The sequence below is a fragment of the Serinus canaria genome, chromosome 13 (assembly GCF_022539315.1).
Source record: "Serinus canaria isolate serCan28SL12 chromosome 13, serCan2020, whole genome shotgun sequence".
Lineage (NCBI taxonomy): Eukaryota > Metazoa > Chordata > Aves > Passeriformes > Fringillidae > Serinus > Serinus canaria.
Window position 1 is genome coordinate 11,979,729 of NC_066327.1, and position 12,892 is coordinate 11,992,620.

Here is a 12,892-nt window from a genome sequence, read left to right on the forward strand (position 1 = left end):
GGACAGGGGAGGTGTAGCTGCTAATTTGGGGACTGTGGGGTCCTGAGATCACCCCTGGCTGTGCTGACACAGTGTCCCCACCAGCCTACAGATATCCACTACTTCAGCACCCAAAAGCCAACAGCTTTAGCCAACAGCATTTTCCCACCATGTCTGCAAACCTCAGATCCACTTCCCAAGGGAAAGAGGGATGTGTAAGAGCAAGAAAAAGCTGTGGCTACTTACCCATCTCCTCCCTGGCCCAGGTGCACTTGATGAAGGACTCGTTGTCGGAGTTGGACGGGGGTGCAGCGGGGGGCAGGTTGGGGGCCACGCTGCACACGATGGTGCCCCGGTGTTTGGGGGCGTTGGCTGAGTTGAAGGTGACGAACTCGGGGGTGCCGGCAGCTTTGCGCTGCTCGGGCGTGGCCCGGTCCAGGTTGTTGTGCGCCACGTCGCTGAGGATGTTGAGCTCAATGGGGGGCACGGGCTGGGTGCCCACGCCCACACTCTTGGAGAACTCGCTCTTGGAGAGCAGGTCGGGGTCCTCGCGGGCCACCGGCTTGTGCACCTTGGCGCGGTGGTGGCAGCGTTTGCGGATGAGCACGAAGGCCGCAGCCAGGATGGCCGCCCCCAGCACGCCGGCCGCGATCTCCGCGATCTCCTCGGGGCCCAGCGCCCACTGCGTGGGCACGATGGCCGGGGTGATGATGGGCTGGGTGCAGTAGTCCCCCTGGAAATCCGACGGGCAGATGCAGTACACGGAGCCCTGGCTGCTCACACAGCGCCCGGCGTTGCGGCACGGGTTGTCTTGGCACTCCTCTGCCAGCTTCTCACACCTGTGGGGAGAAAGGGATGGAGATGACCCCGTCAGTCTGGGATGCACCAGAACTGCCTCATCCTAAGCAGGCTCTGGCTTACACCACCCAAGGATGATCTGTCCTGGTCTGCTCTCCCTCCCTTGCTAGATTCTTGCTACCTGCTTATCCTGGCAGAGGATCCTTGAGTATAAAATGATGCTTTTCAAGAGACCACGTTTTACAGGGTGGTCCTATTTTTCAGTTGTATGCCCAAATTAAAATAGGGGGCTTTCTGCCTCAAAGGAGTGTTTGACTAACACTGCATAGACAGATGCTCCCATCCTGTTAAATTAGGGAGCCCAGGGTCAGTGTGAAGTGTGTTAACCTCTTATGAAGCCTCCCATGTCCTCCAAGCTCTGTGGAGCCTCTGGATGGTTTGTGGATGTCTGCAGGTTGCAGCAAACATTTGGGAAAAGACTACCCCATGAGGTGGTGAATGGACACCCTTGCTGGAGAGGCTTTTTGACATTTTATGGAGCATCTGTAGAACTGAGATGGAATTTCTGTTTCTCTGTCCTGCTCCACCCCACACACAACCTAAATGTTTGCCAACAGTACAGGGGAACTTTCCTTCCAACAGCAATGACCTCCCCATGCTTGGGGCTATACACAGTGCCTTAGTGGCTTTCCTTCCCTTTTTTCATTCTCATTACTCAACAAACTCTGTGAGGTTTGCACTGCTCTTGTTGTAGTCAGTAGTTTAGGATGTGTGAGCTGGTGTGTGCAACATGCCCACACATCCCACAGGCTCTGGCTGATGTCAGGTATTACACTGCCATCTATTGCTCAGCTACAGGCTTTTATTCCAAAAACTGAACAGGTAATTTCTGCCTTTGCCTTGACCCACAAGACCAGTGTCCATCCTGGCTAAATGGGCAAGGCAGAAGGATGAACTGGGTGTGATGCTGTTTGAGCCTGCACTGGGAATCTCTGACCAGGCTGGGCTGGAGGCAAGGTGGGAGTCTCGAAGGGGCTGCTGGGCTGGGGTGGTAATGCCCGCTAATGCCCACTGTCTTGAGCTGGGATTTGAATTGGATGAATCACAGCTGCAACCTGGGACAGAGATTTCTTTTCCATAAACCCTGTAGAGCTGTTCTCAGATAACCCCTTTAGCACCCTGCAGGGTGGGTATTCAGGCTACTGAAGAAGGGTGCACCTGACAGCTCTGCCAGGCAGGTTCCCCCAGCCTCAGGGCACCCTCCTGCCACCCAGGGCAGTGTCTGCCTGTACCCTGCTGCCAGGCCCCCCATCACAGCTGAGCTCCCCCACCACAGCCAAGGTGTTGCCATTACTGCTGAAAGTTCCTGAGTTCCCCCACAGGGAGCAGCAGTGTGTGGGGAGAGACTTTCCCATCAAGGAAAGTCTTTGCACTGCCCCACAGCACCTGCGGGCACCAAAGCATCTGTAAGCAGAGGAGATGTTTCTGTTTTCCCTCCTGCTCAGAGGAGCAGTGGCCACACGATGGCAGAGTTATTTGTGTCCTGCTCTGCTCAGCTCTGCCCTCCAGCACCTCCCAGCTGCAACACTCAGGTGCCTGCAGTTTGCAATTAATCCCAGAGTGTGTGGATCTGGTGAGCCCCAGAAAGGTGCAGTGCTCATATTCCCAGCCCATCATGGGATTTCACCTGTCCCAAAGTCCCCCCAGGCCTTACCTTTCGCCCAGGTACCAGTCAGGGCAGTGGCAGGAGTAGCCAGTGGCCGAGAGGGTGCAGGTTCCCCCATGTAGGCAGGGCTTGGACTCGCAGGGACTGTCCCCAAGCTCACAGTGCTCACCAGAGAACAGCCCGGGGCAGATGCAGGTGTAACCTGGAGAGGGTGAGAGTGAACGTATCCGTGTGAAAAAATAGGCAACAACAGGGAGAAGCAGTGCCTGGTGCTGACGGCCCCCACAGGCGGCTCGCACAGCTACCCAGGCACAGGAATTTGCTGCTGCAGCAGGTGCTGGGGGACACCCAGGCCATCCCTGGAGGCCTGGTGGGTTCATTACAGGACCTGGCGTGGTTGCTGGAGGCTGGGTGGCCATTCTGGAACAACACAGTGGCACTAGGGAGCTGTTTGAGCAACAAGTCGAGCCCGTCCTCTCCTGACACGGATCAGAGATGCAGTCAGGGCACAGCTTTATGGCATGGAGAAGCTGAGGGACAAATCTGGGATAAAGGAAGGGGAACTTGGCTGGCTGATTCACAGTTTCTGACTCTGTTCAGTGCAATCCCCTGTAATTTGTTGTTCTCAGGAGTCTTCGGTCCTGCGAGTTCTCGTGGTATGAAGTGCCTGTCTCAACATGCCGAGTTTCTCCTGCTTGCAGGAGATGTCTGCTCACAGACAGAGAGGAACCCAGCACAGCCAGGGACTCGGAGGGGGCTCCTGCTGTTTGTGCTTTTGGCTGCTGTTTAACATAGCCCTAAGCATGGGAATGTCCCTGGCTATGTTGAGCTCCTGATTGTCACCTGGCTGGCGCTGCTGTGAGGGAAATTCGGAGTCTGCACCTTGCAGCACACTTGAAAAGTCTTTGCTACTCATCCACAAGCTGAACAACCCTGCTTTAAGAGCACGGGGCAAACAACCTGGGCCTGTTCCCACATGTGTGTCAGTGGCTGTACCAGAAGGACGTGCTGACACTGGTGCAGCAGGTGCTGGACATTGCCCACAGGGCTGTGTGTGCCCAAACACATGTCCTGGATGTGGGGCTCACTTGTGTTTGTGGTCCTGGGGTGGTGCTGGGCTGGCCTGGGTCCTCTCCCCACAGCTGTGTTCTCACACAGCCACGTGGTTCCCCAGGCTTGCTCCACAGGCGAGTCCCTGCCTGTGCAGTAATCCCACGCTGAGGTCCCTGGGCACAGCTCTGCAGGAACTCGTGCTGCCTGCTCGGGGTCCCCAGGACTGAGCCCATGGCACTCAGGGAAGCAGGATAACCTCATAAATAAACATCCTTTGGGCAATCCCTTCCCTGCAGCAGTGCCCTGCCTGGAGCCATGCCCCACAGGCTCTTTCCTGGTCAGCTGGGTCATTTGCAGGAGAAATTGTTCATCCTGGAAGGAAACTATGGGAAGGGTGTTGGATGATCATTATTATTATCGTTATTACTGAGGGAGTGATTTTTCACCTCCCCCTCCCACTGTATTCTCTCTGCAATGAAAGCAGGGGATTCCTTGACTTAGAGCAGAGATCTGTTTTCCCCTTGTGGGCTTTGAGCCCCTTCCAGCCCAGCCAGAGAGGTTTTCTTTGCAGAGGGTCTGAAGGCTGAGGTGTTGAGTGCCAGCCAGACTAACTGTTCTGTACATTTACACCTGGTGTCAAACAAGTTCACCTGAACCAGGCAGCTGCTGAGTCGACAGGGCTGGAATCTTGTTCCCAGAGGCAGTGGGCAGGGCAGGAGAAGGTGGTGCCTCCTCTGTCCTCACTTGCTCGCCGGGCAGGGTGTGCTTTGGCAAGGGCCCCAGAGAGCTGCAGAAGCAGCTTCTGCTGCCCCACACAGCAGCGTGGGAAGCGCCCCACTGCCCCTCAGAGGGGCAGAGGCACAGGCAGTACCCATCTCATAGAGGGTGTTATGGGGTGCAGCCCTGCTGTGCTGGCAGCTACAACCAGTTGTAGGGCAGTGACACACGAGTGGACATCACTGGGAGCAGCTCGTCTGCTCACAGCCCCTGTCCCTGTGACACAGCTCACTGCAAGGAGCCCCTCTGATGGCAGGAATGGGGCAGCAGGGACACTGCCTGGGGCAGAGCCTGTATCAAACACCTTTTGGGAGTGTGTACCCCACATTAGTCTGGGACTCTTGGATTTGAGCTTACGGTTTTCCCATATCCCTTTGCATAGCCCTGGGGAGTCTCTCACTGCAGTGGGAAGAGTCCAAGATCTTGGCTTGTTTCTGCCCAGATACCATCACCACATGATCCCATCTTGCCTGATTCCAGCCTTGTTAGCAGCTCCTTAAGCAAAAAGGATGCAGAGGGGTGGGTGGAATCTCTACACGCATTTGAGTTTTTGGCAACACTCTGCTCTCCTATGTCATGCACACTCCTTAGAAACACCTTCCTGCCCTCTGGGCCCATGGTCCACTGGTGAGAGCCAGCATGATGATCTCACACCCTGCAGCTGCTGCTGCACTGAGTCACCTGAGGTCCCCTGGGATAGAGGATCTCTGCTTCCCCTCTGGAATAGCCCCTCCACAGGGGTGAATAAAGTTGTTTTTTCCCCCGTCACCGCTTACTGCTCTCCACAGCTCTGTGTGGGATGTTCACATACCTCCTCCGTGAGTTTCGGAGCACATCCCGTTGTTGAGGCAAGGGTTGCTGCTGCAGGCACCAGTGGGGGAGCAGCACTGCCTTATCCCCACCTGCTCCAAGACTTCCTTCGACTGCCCTTTCCCTGGAAGGAGAACCACTTCTCTGCCGTTGATTGCAACCACGTCCAGGCAGCCCCTGAACCCCCGTGTGACCCTCTGGGGCTGCAGGGACTTTGGGAGGCCCCCAAAGACCAGGTCTCGTCTGCCCTGGGAGACAGCACAGGTCCCTGGCAGCTGGAGGGAGGCGTTGCCCAGGCCGTCGATGAGCAGGCGGACGGAAGTGTTCTTCACCTCCAGGAACACCGAGTGCCACTCGCCATCACTCACAAACCGTGAGGAGGAGAGGTTCCCAGAGGAGCTCCCCTGGCAGCTGTAGGCAAGGTGAGGCACTCCATTAACCATCTGTAAAACAGAATCACAGGTAGCTGTGATACAGGTGGCTGCTGTTTCATGAAGGGTTTCAACATTTCTCCTGCTCCTTGTTCCCCTCTCTCCTGGCCTTCACACTGACAGTTGAGATTATTCCCCATTTTCTGATTCCAAGAAGTACCAAATGCAGCCTCTTTCACCTTTTTTAACCTATGCCTGGATCAATTAAGTGACTGCAACTCCTTAATTTTGCAGAACACCTTCACCTCTCTGGCACAATTTTACCCATGGTCCTTCCTGGCAGCCTGTGACCAGCATGCAAGGAGGGAAGCCCATCTTTCCATGTAATAGAGCCATGGGATCATACAGCTACTGCTGCAGCTGTTTGCCTTTTCCCCCACCTTCCTGAGCCTGATCAGAGCCCTGGCATTCAGACTATCCATAAGAGCATCACCAGTCACAGATGGACTCTTGTTCTGGGCCACGTGGCTTTTGTTCTGTTCTCACTGTCTCATTAGTGGTGGGGAAGGTGCTGGAGCAGTTGCCCCTTTGGCAGGGGTGAGGGTGGTGAAAGAATCTTATTGAGGAGAAGCACTGGCAGCTTTCTCTGGAGGAAAAAGCAGGACTTGGGAGGCAGAGAAAGGAATTACTGTTGTACCCATGCTGGAAAACCAGGCCAAAGTTACTGATATGTGCTGCAATCTAATCCTTGATCTCCACCAGACTGGAGAAAGACAAGGTATTGAGCTGCTAAAAGTGAACCACATCAACGTCCTCTGCATTAAACTGGGATATTAGAAATTCCGATTTCTGGCCCAAGATGTATCTTTAAAAGTCATACAGGAGGGAGAAAGGAAAAGTTAGCTGTGTTGTTTCAGGGTGAAGTCAGGGTTAAACCCCTTTTTCACCTTTATCTCCCCAGTGCTTTGTTGATAAAACCTGTCTCTCACAGAAGCCAAGAGCCTATGGAAAAGGAGAAAAGAGATGGAATGAAGTGTTGGTGGGAAACCTGCAAAGCCTGCTATGTAACATCAAGCAATTTATCCCAGACAGGGGAGACGTCCCTGGGGGACATTAGACACAGCGAGGAGGGTTTCACTCTTGGAAGGGGTTCAAAGAACAGGAATGATTATGGGCTACACTGACTCTAGAGAAACCCACACACAATATGAAGGGGCTACTCTGGAGCAAAGGAGGACAGCAGCTAACTCTTAGAGAAGCCCATGGTATAAATAAATACTAGTGGGAGGAGAGAGCAACTGCTGAAGGAAGAAATAACAAGAAGCAGCTGGCACATGGCATGGAAGGGCCTCAGGGCAACACGTGTGTAAATCCCTTTGCACAATTGGCAAGCACACCAGAGAACTTTGTCACTTCACTTCATCTGCAGGAACATGATTTCTCTTCAGATGGGTCTGTAGATTTGGCTTATCAATTTCTGGGGCTGGGAGACAGCTGAGAACTCGATTCCCTGGAGCAAGAACTGACACACTGCCAAGCCTTTCCCAGCTTGCCTGGTCTGCCATCCTCTTCCTGTAACCTATTTCTGAACATCAGGAGAGCTCAGGGACTGGAAAAGTGATGATATGCATGCTCTTGGGAGAGCTCATCCTCTTCATGAAATCTACAAGCCATCTATGCTATGAGTGTCTGATGACTTCAACAGAAGTCACATCAGAGACCAATACATGCATTTACATGTATAGAGGACAATTTCCTGTTGTGGCTGCAGCAAATGCCAAACTGTGCTTGGCTCTCATTTGGTCTTCCCAAGTCTTGTATTTCACGAATTACTAAGGGTACATATTTTTGCACGTTCTTTCTGTGATTCCCTTCCCTGAAATAGTGAGGTTTTTGTAGCTGTGGAGAGAGGTCCCCCAGCAGTGCCATACCCACCTCCAGAGTGGCGTGGTCGGTCCCGTTGGCGTGGAACACGACTGCGTGATGCTGGTGGGTCTTGAGGCGAAAGTGCATGTGCCAGGAGCCAGCCTGGGAGTGCTGGTACCAAATGTAGCTGTGGCCCCCAAACCTCACAGCTGTTCCTGAAAGGAGAATGAAAGAAAGGTCTCATCTTTGTCGTACTTTGAGGCTATGGACTGTATCAAGCCTTGCCTCTTTTGCTAGGCTGATGCCACAACTGTCCAGGAGCAGTCCTATCCACAGCAACCCATGGATCCCTGCACTGCATCTCCCACACCCCCACCAGGATCTCCCAGTATTTCTTCTACGCACTCAACTGTGAAGCAACCCTGAAATATCAGCCTGGCTATTTCTGTCCTTCAAGGTCTCCTCAGTGTGGTCTACAACACTCTTGACTTTCTCCATGCTTAGTAGTTTTTGTATTATTCTCTGGTATCCCCTTACATTCCTGCCCTAGTGTCACTGATCCCTGCTCCCTCCAATTATTTCTTGAAGTATACTAGAGCCAGTATAACAAATAGATTTTATTTGGCTTTCCTCAAATTTATCAGTTACTCTGTGCTTTGTCAGGATCACAGGTAAAAAATTCTGATTACTGACCTTCATTTCCTGCTAAGTATGAGTGACTTTTCCCAATCAGAGAGACAGATGTTGCTGTTATTAAATGCTATGGGAGACAATTTTAAAAAATGCACTATATGAAACTTTCAGACTCTAAAGTCTTTGAAGTTGTGGGCAGAACTGTTGGTCGCTGGGCAGCCTAATTCCATGGAAAATCCAGGTGCTCTATAGTGTACTGAAGGAGAACGCAACATGCCCAGATTTATAGGGTCAGACACTGCCAGGAGGGATTGCTCACCATTGCAGGAGCAGATCTGCTCCAAGCTGTGCCGTGGGGTGAGGACGCTGAGCCGGGCAGTGCTGTACGTGGACATCATGCCTGGGTCCAGCTGGATGGTCTCCTTGCAGACACGGTGGGCACAGTCTGACCCATGACATGGCACGTGGATTGCTTTCTTCATCCGGAGCCCCACGAGCTGGTCCATCTCCCCAGCTGACCCAGTGAGCTTGCTGGCCAGCACCCGTGGCTCGTACAAGGAGCCGTGTGGCTCTCCAACAGCCAGCAGCAGATCCACTCCGTCAGAGGCAGCTGCAGGCTGCAGGCTGGCCATGTGGATGTTCTGGCGCCGGGTGACAAGGATGTTCCCCAGAAATCTCTGCAGGTTGCGCCAGTGGTCCCCCACAAACTCCTCGGGGGAGAGGTGTCGGAAATGCAGCACCACGGCCTTGTCCAAGGCCTCCTGCGTGAAGCACCACACGTGGACGCTGACGCTCGTGGTGGCTGTGAACGTTCCGTCACTCACTGTCACGTTCAGAAGGTAGTGGCCGTGGGGGAGCTTGTCCCCGGCAATGATCTTCCCATCTGCAGCCCCGACAGAGAAGAGCCCCTCCTTGGGCACCTGTGCCACCAGAGTGTACACCAGCGTGTCGTGGGGGTCCCGGTCCGTGGCGTGGATCTTGCCCAGAACGCCGCCTCGGAAGGCCTCCTCGTTGGTGGTGATGAATATTTCCAGGGGAAGGGCTGAGGGCGCGTATTGGCTCTGCTCAGTCACTTGGATATTTATAAATGCAGATGAGGAGAGGGGAGGGATGCCGCTGTCGGAGACCTGGCAAGGAAAACAGAAGGATCTGTTGCAGCCACACGCTGACTTACTGTCACCTCACCTGACTGGTGAGGTCCTGCAAAGGAGAGTGCCTTTCAGGGAGCAGTGAGTGGAAGCTCTCAGGCAGCACTTTGGGACTGAAGAAGGATGGGAAAACTTGGCAGCAGTGTTGGAGCTCTGCCTGGAGAAAGCCCTAGGGAAAGGGCACCTTCCCTTCCTTAGGGAGGGATGGAGGAGACTGATGAGGCCTTGGAGACTGACTGAGGCCCTCTGCTAGTGGTGGGGTCACACTCACTTCCCTGTGCATTCAGCAGAGCTGAGGCACCTCTGAGTGGCTCTGAATTCCTGAGGGTTAATAATTTTTTGTGATGCTGCCAATCTTTGTGGTTCCACGCGTAACTGAGCGTACAGAGATGTAAAGCAGTTACGCACATCAACACATTCGCTCACCTTCCAGGCTGCTTAAGCCCCTGTCCCACCTCTGACAATGTCTGTCTAGCATTGAGTCAAGGAACCTCAAACAGAAAAATGCGAATAATCAGATTATGGGATAAATTTCTCCCTAATGCTAAGCAGTTAGAGGTTGAGGTTTGTAATATAATAGCACCCAGCTTTTGCAACAATTGCCATTACTGAAGAAGTATGTACTTTACATGTTATTATCCTTTTGTTTGTAATGGACTATCCCTACTGATAATGTTGAAAAATAATGAATTCATTCTGCAACAACAGAAATCCTTTTTGAAGAGGAACTGAAACCACTTCTTAAATGACAAGGATAATTAGAGAAAGCTTGTAGGACCAGATCCAGGTCTCACTTTAAATTGGAATTCACTAGAATGATTATGGGGAAAGCATCTGTCAAAGGAAACTGCTGACAGAGTATTGTTCATGATCATATTATCTGATTTTATCAACACAGAAGCTGGCCCCCTGCTTCTTGTGGGCAGACTGTGTGGAGAAATGAGCTCTGCAGCTGGCTCCAAGCTGCAAAATTTGTGCCTGGATTGGATTTCTTCAAAGCCAGAGATGTTTTCATTCAGCTGGGCCATGCTAATCGCATTTTATTGCTACTTAAGCTGGCTGGGGAATTCAGACCCCAGGACAGTAACAAAGGCTTTACCTGGACTTGCAATAGGTACTGCTCTTTCACTCTTCTGTTCAGGACAGACGATGTCACCAGCAGACCATTTTGGGTGACTTCAAAGGCTTTCCCATCATTGCCCTGCATGATCTGGAACGAGTAGGGTGGTCCATTTTCTGGAGAGTCTCTGTCGCTCATAATCAGCTCCAGGACACTTGTCCCCACGGGAGCATTCTCCTGGAACAGGGAAAGATGCTATTGGAGGAAGATAAGCAAAGAAAAATGGCCCAGGGGAACCTACAGTGCCCCAGGAGCTGCTGGATCAGGAACAGGAAAACAAATCCCACCCCTGCCCCAGAACACACAGAGCACAAAGCAGCGATGTGATTCATCACTGTCTCCCCACTTTACTCCAACAGCAGCCTAGGAATGAGTTCCTTAGTGCCATGAGAGGGACTGGGAGAACAAAGTGTCTCCTGGCTTACCTGCACCACCACACTGTAGTTGAGCTGGAAGAAGCGAGGAGGGTTGTCATTGACATCAGACACATGGACGTGTACAGGGACATCACTGAACTGAGCAGGGTGGCCGTTGTCCGTGGCTCGAACTGTCAGGGAGTAACGCGGGATCTGGAGGATTTGTAATGCAGGATTACTTGGAGAAATGGCAGAATGGTGGCTTTTCCACATTGAAATTTTATTCTGCTGCAGCTTGTAGAAATGCCCGAGGTCATGCACCATGGCCTCAACAGCTTTGTCTTTGGCTAAGGCTCTCCATCCATAAATCTCACTCGGAGCTCATTGCTAAACTAAATCAGCCTCACAACAGTTTCAGAAAAGAGAAACAACTTGGCAAAGATGGATGAAATTAAGCTGGAAAAACACCTGTCAATAGTGGTTTAAGAATTATAGAATCACAGAATAAGGTGAGCTGTAAGGGACTAACCAGGTTCAGCTCCTGTCCCTGTGCAGGACATCCCAAGAATTCCACCATGTGCCTCAGAGTGTTCTCCAAAGGCTTCTGAACTCTGGCAGGCTGAGACAAGCTGCTGCTGTTTTATGAATGAGAGATTATCCAGGTGACCTTTCTCCTCCCCACACCTGTTTTCTCTAATGCTCTAATGCACAGAAGCAGAACCCAACCACGTTGGTTTCCACAACCAACATTCCCAATACTGAGACCAAAGCTCAGAGCTATGGAAGATGTTCCTGCCTACGGAAGGGGTTGGAACTAGATGATCCTCAAAGTCCCTTCCAATCCAAACCATTCTATGATTCTATACTGCCTTTCCTAAAGCTCAGCCTTCCTACTGCAATATCTGTGAGTCTAGAAAACAAATTAATGCCTTGTCTTCTACCTACGATATTATGAGTAAATAATTCAGAAGACAGGAGGTAGCTGAGTAAGCTGTTCTCCCTCAAGTCTTTTAGGGCACATCTGTTTCAGCCTTGCCATTCTCATTTTCCTGAACTCACCTCCTCCCTGTCCAGATGCTTGGCAATGCTGATCTGCCCATTTTTGGGTTGAATGGCAAAGTGTCCCAGTGGGTTCCCTTCCACGATGGAATATGTGATCTGATTGTTCATGGATCCATCCAAGTCATCAGCTGACACCTGTGTGGAGAAAAAAACCAAAACCCTGCTAGGACCCTTGGGCCAAAAAGGACATGCCATGAAGAAATGGGACCACTTTGTCATTTAAGGGTATTGGTTTGAGCTTGCCTTAAATGAGGAGGGGGAAAGGAAGGTGGTTCAAATAAGTGTCATCCAATAGACAGATTTTTTTCAAGACAACACATAGATAGATTTTTTCAACACAACACATTTTCCTCAGCTTTTTCCAAGTCCATTTCCTGACTTTACCACCCCTGTGACGGTAACAGGCTGGACAAGGAACTCCACATCACCCTGGACTCTGCTATTCTGCCCAGGGTAGCCTCTGCCTACCCCAGGTCACAAGTGCCTTGTCCTTTTTCAGGCATTTTTGTTTTCTTGGGATGTTCTCAAAGCTCCTAAGCCCACCCTTAATCTTCACTTAAAGGTGTCTTATAAGGCAAAGTGTTCTCCATGTCTGTGGAGTTTCAAGAATTCTGCCAATCATCCATTTTTAAAAGTCATGCTTTAATCTTATATGCTGAACGTCACAAGCCCACTGAGGTCACTGTGTCCAAGGAAAAGAAAAGTGCACCAGAGGAGTGAATATTGCATAGCACAAACAAGGAAGAGGTAAAGACAGCTGGCGTGGTTCAGTCATACCGTGAGGATGATCTCTCCAATGGCAGCATCCTCCCGAATGTCAGCGAAGTAGGGATCTTGGATGAACTCTGGTGCATGGTCATTAATGTCAGTTATATTGATCACCACCATGGTCACATCACTGAGAGAGGCTGAGCCCTTCCTCGTGCCCTCAATGGACAGGTAATACTCGTGACTCGCTTCAAAGTCCAGGCTCCCATTGATGTATAAGGCACCTATGTTGGGAGATGGGGAGGAAGGGACAGAAAATACTCCAAATGAATGGCACATGAGATTTCTTGGAATACTGCAGATATGCCAAGGCAACTGCCAAACTGCCAGATGAAACAGTGTAGTTGACCTAACTTTGACCCCCTTGATGCGGAAGAATTTTAGCAAGAGCCTTGCGACCAGAGAGGCTGAGGAGCCATTGATGAGGATGTTACAGCCGAGGGCAGAAGGCCATTGCTGACACAGCCAAGGGCTCGTTTCAGGGA

At 51.6% G+C, this 12,892-nt stretch overlaps 1 protein-coding gene across 1 annotated transcript in view; it reads right to left on the reverse strand.

Moving 5' to 3' along the window:
- The window catches only part of FAT2 (FAT atypical cadherin 2), a 54,726-nt gene that overhangs the window by 1,669 nt on the left and 40,165 nt on the right, over positions 1-12,892 (reverse strand). Inside the window, 9 exon segments of the mRNA XM_009091466.4 lie at positions 226-818; positions 2,492-2,645; positions 5,085-5,526; positions 7,390-7,535; positions 8,273-9,080; positions 10,201-10,398; positions 10,647-10,790; positions 11,637-11,774; positions 12,417-12,631. Coding sequence (XP_009089714.3) covers positions 226-818; positions 2,492-2,645; positions 5,085-5,526; positions 7,390-7,535; positions 8,273-9,080; positions 10,201-10,398; positions 10,647-10,790; positions 11,637-11,774; positions 12,417-12,631 — 2,838 coding nt within the window.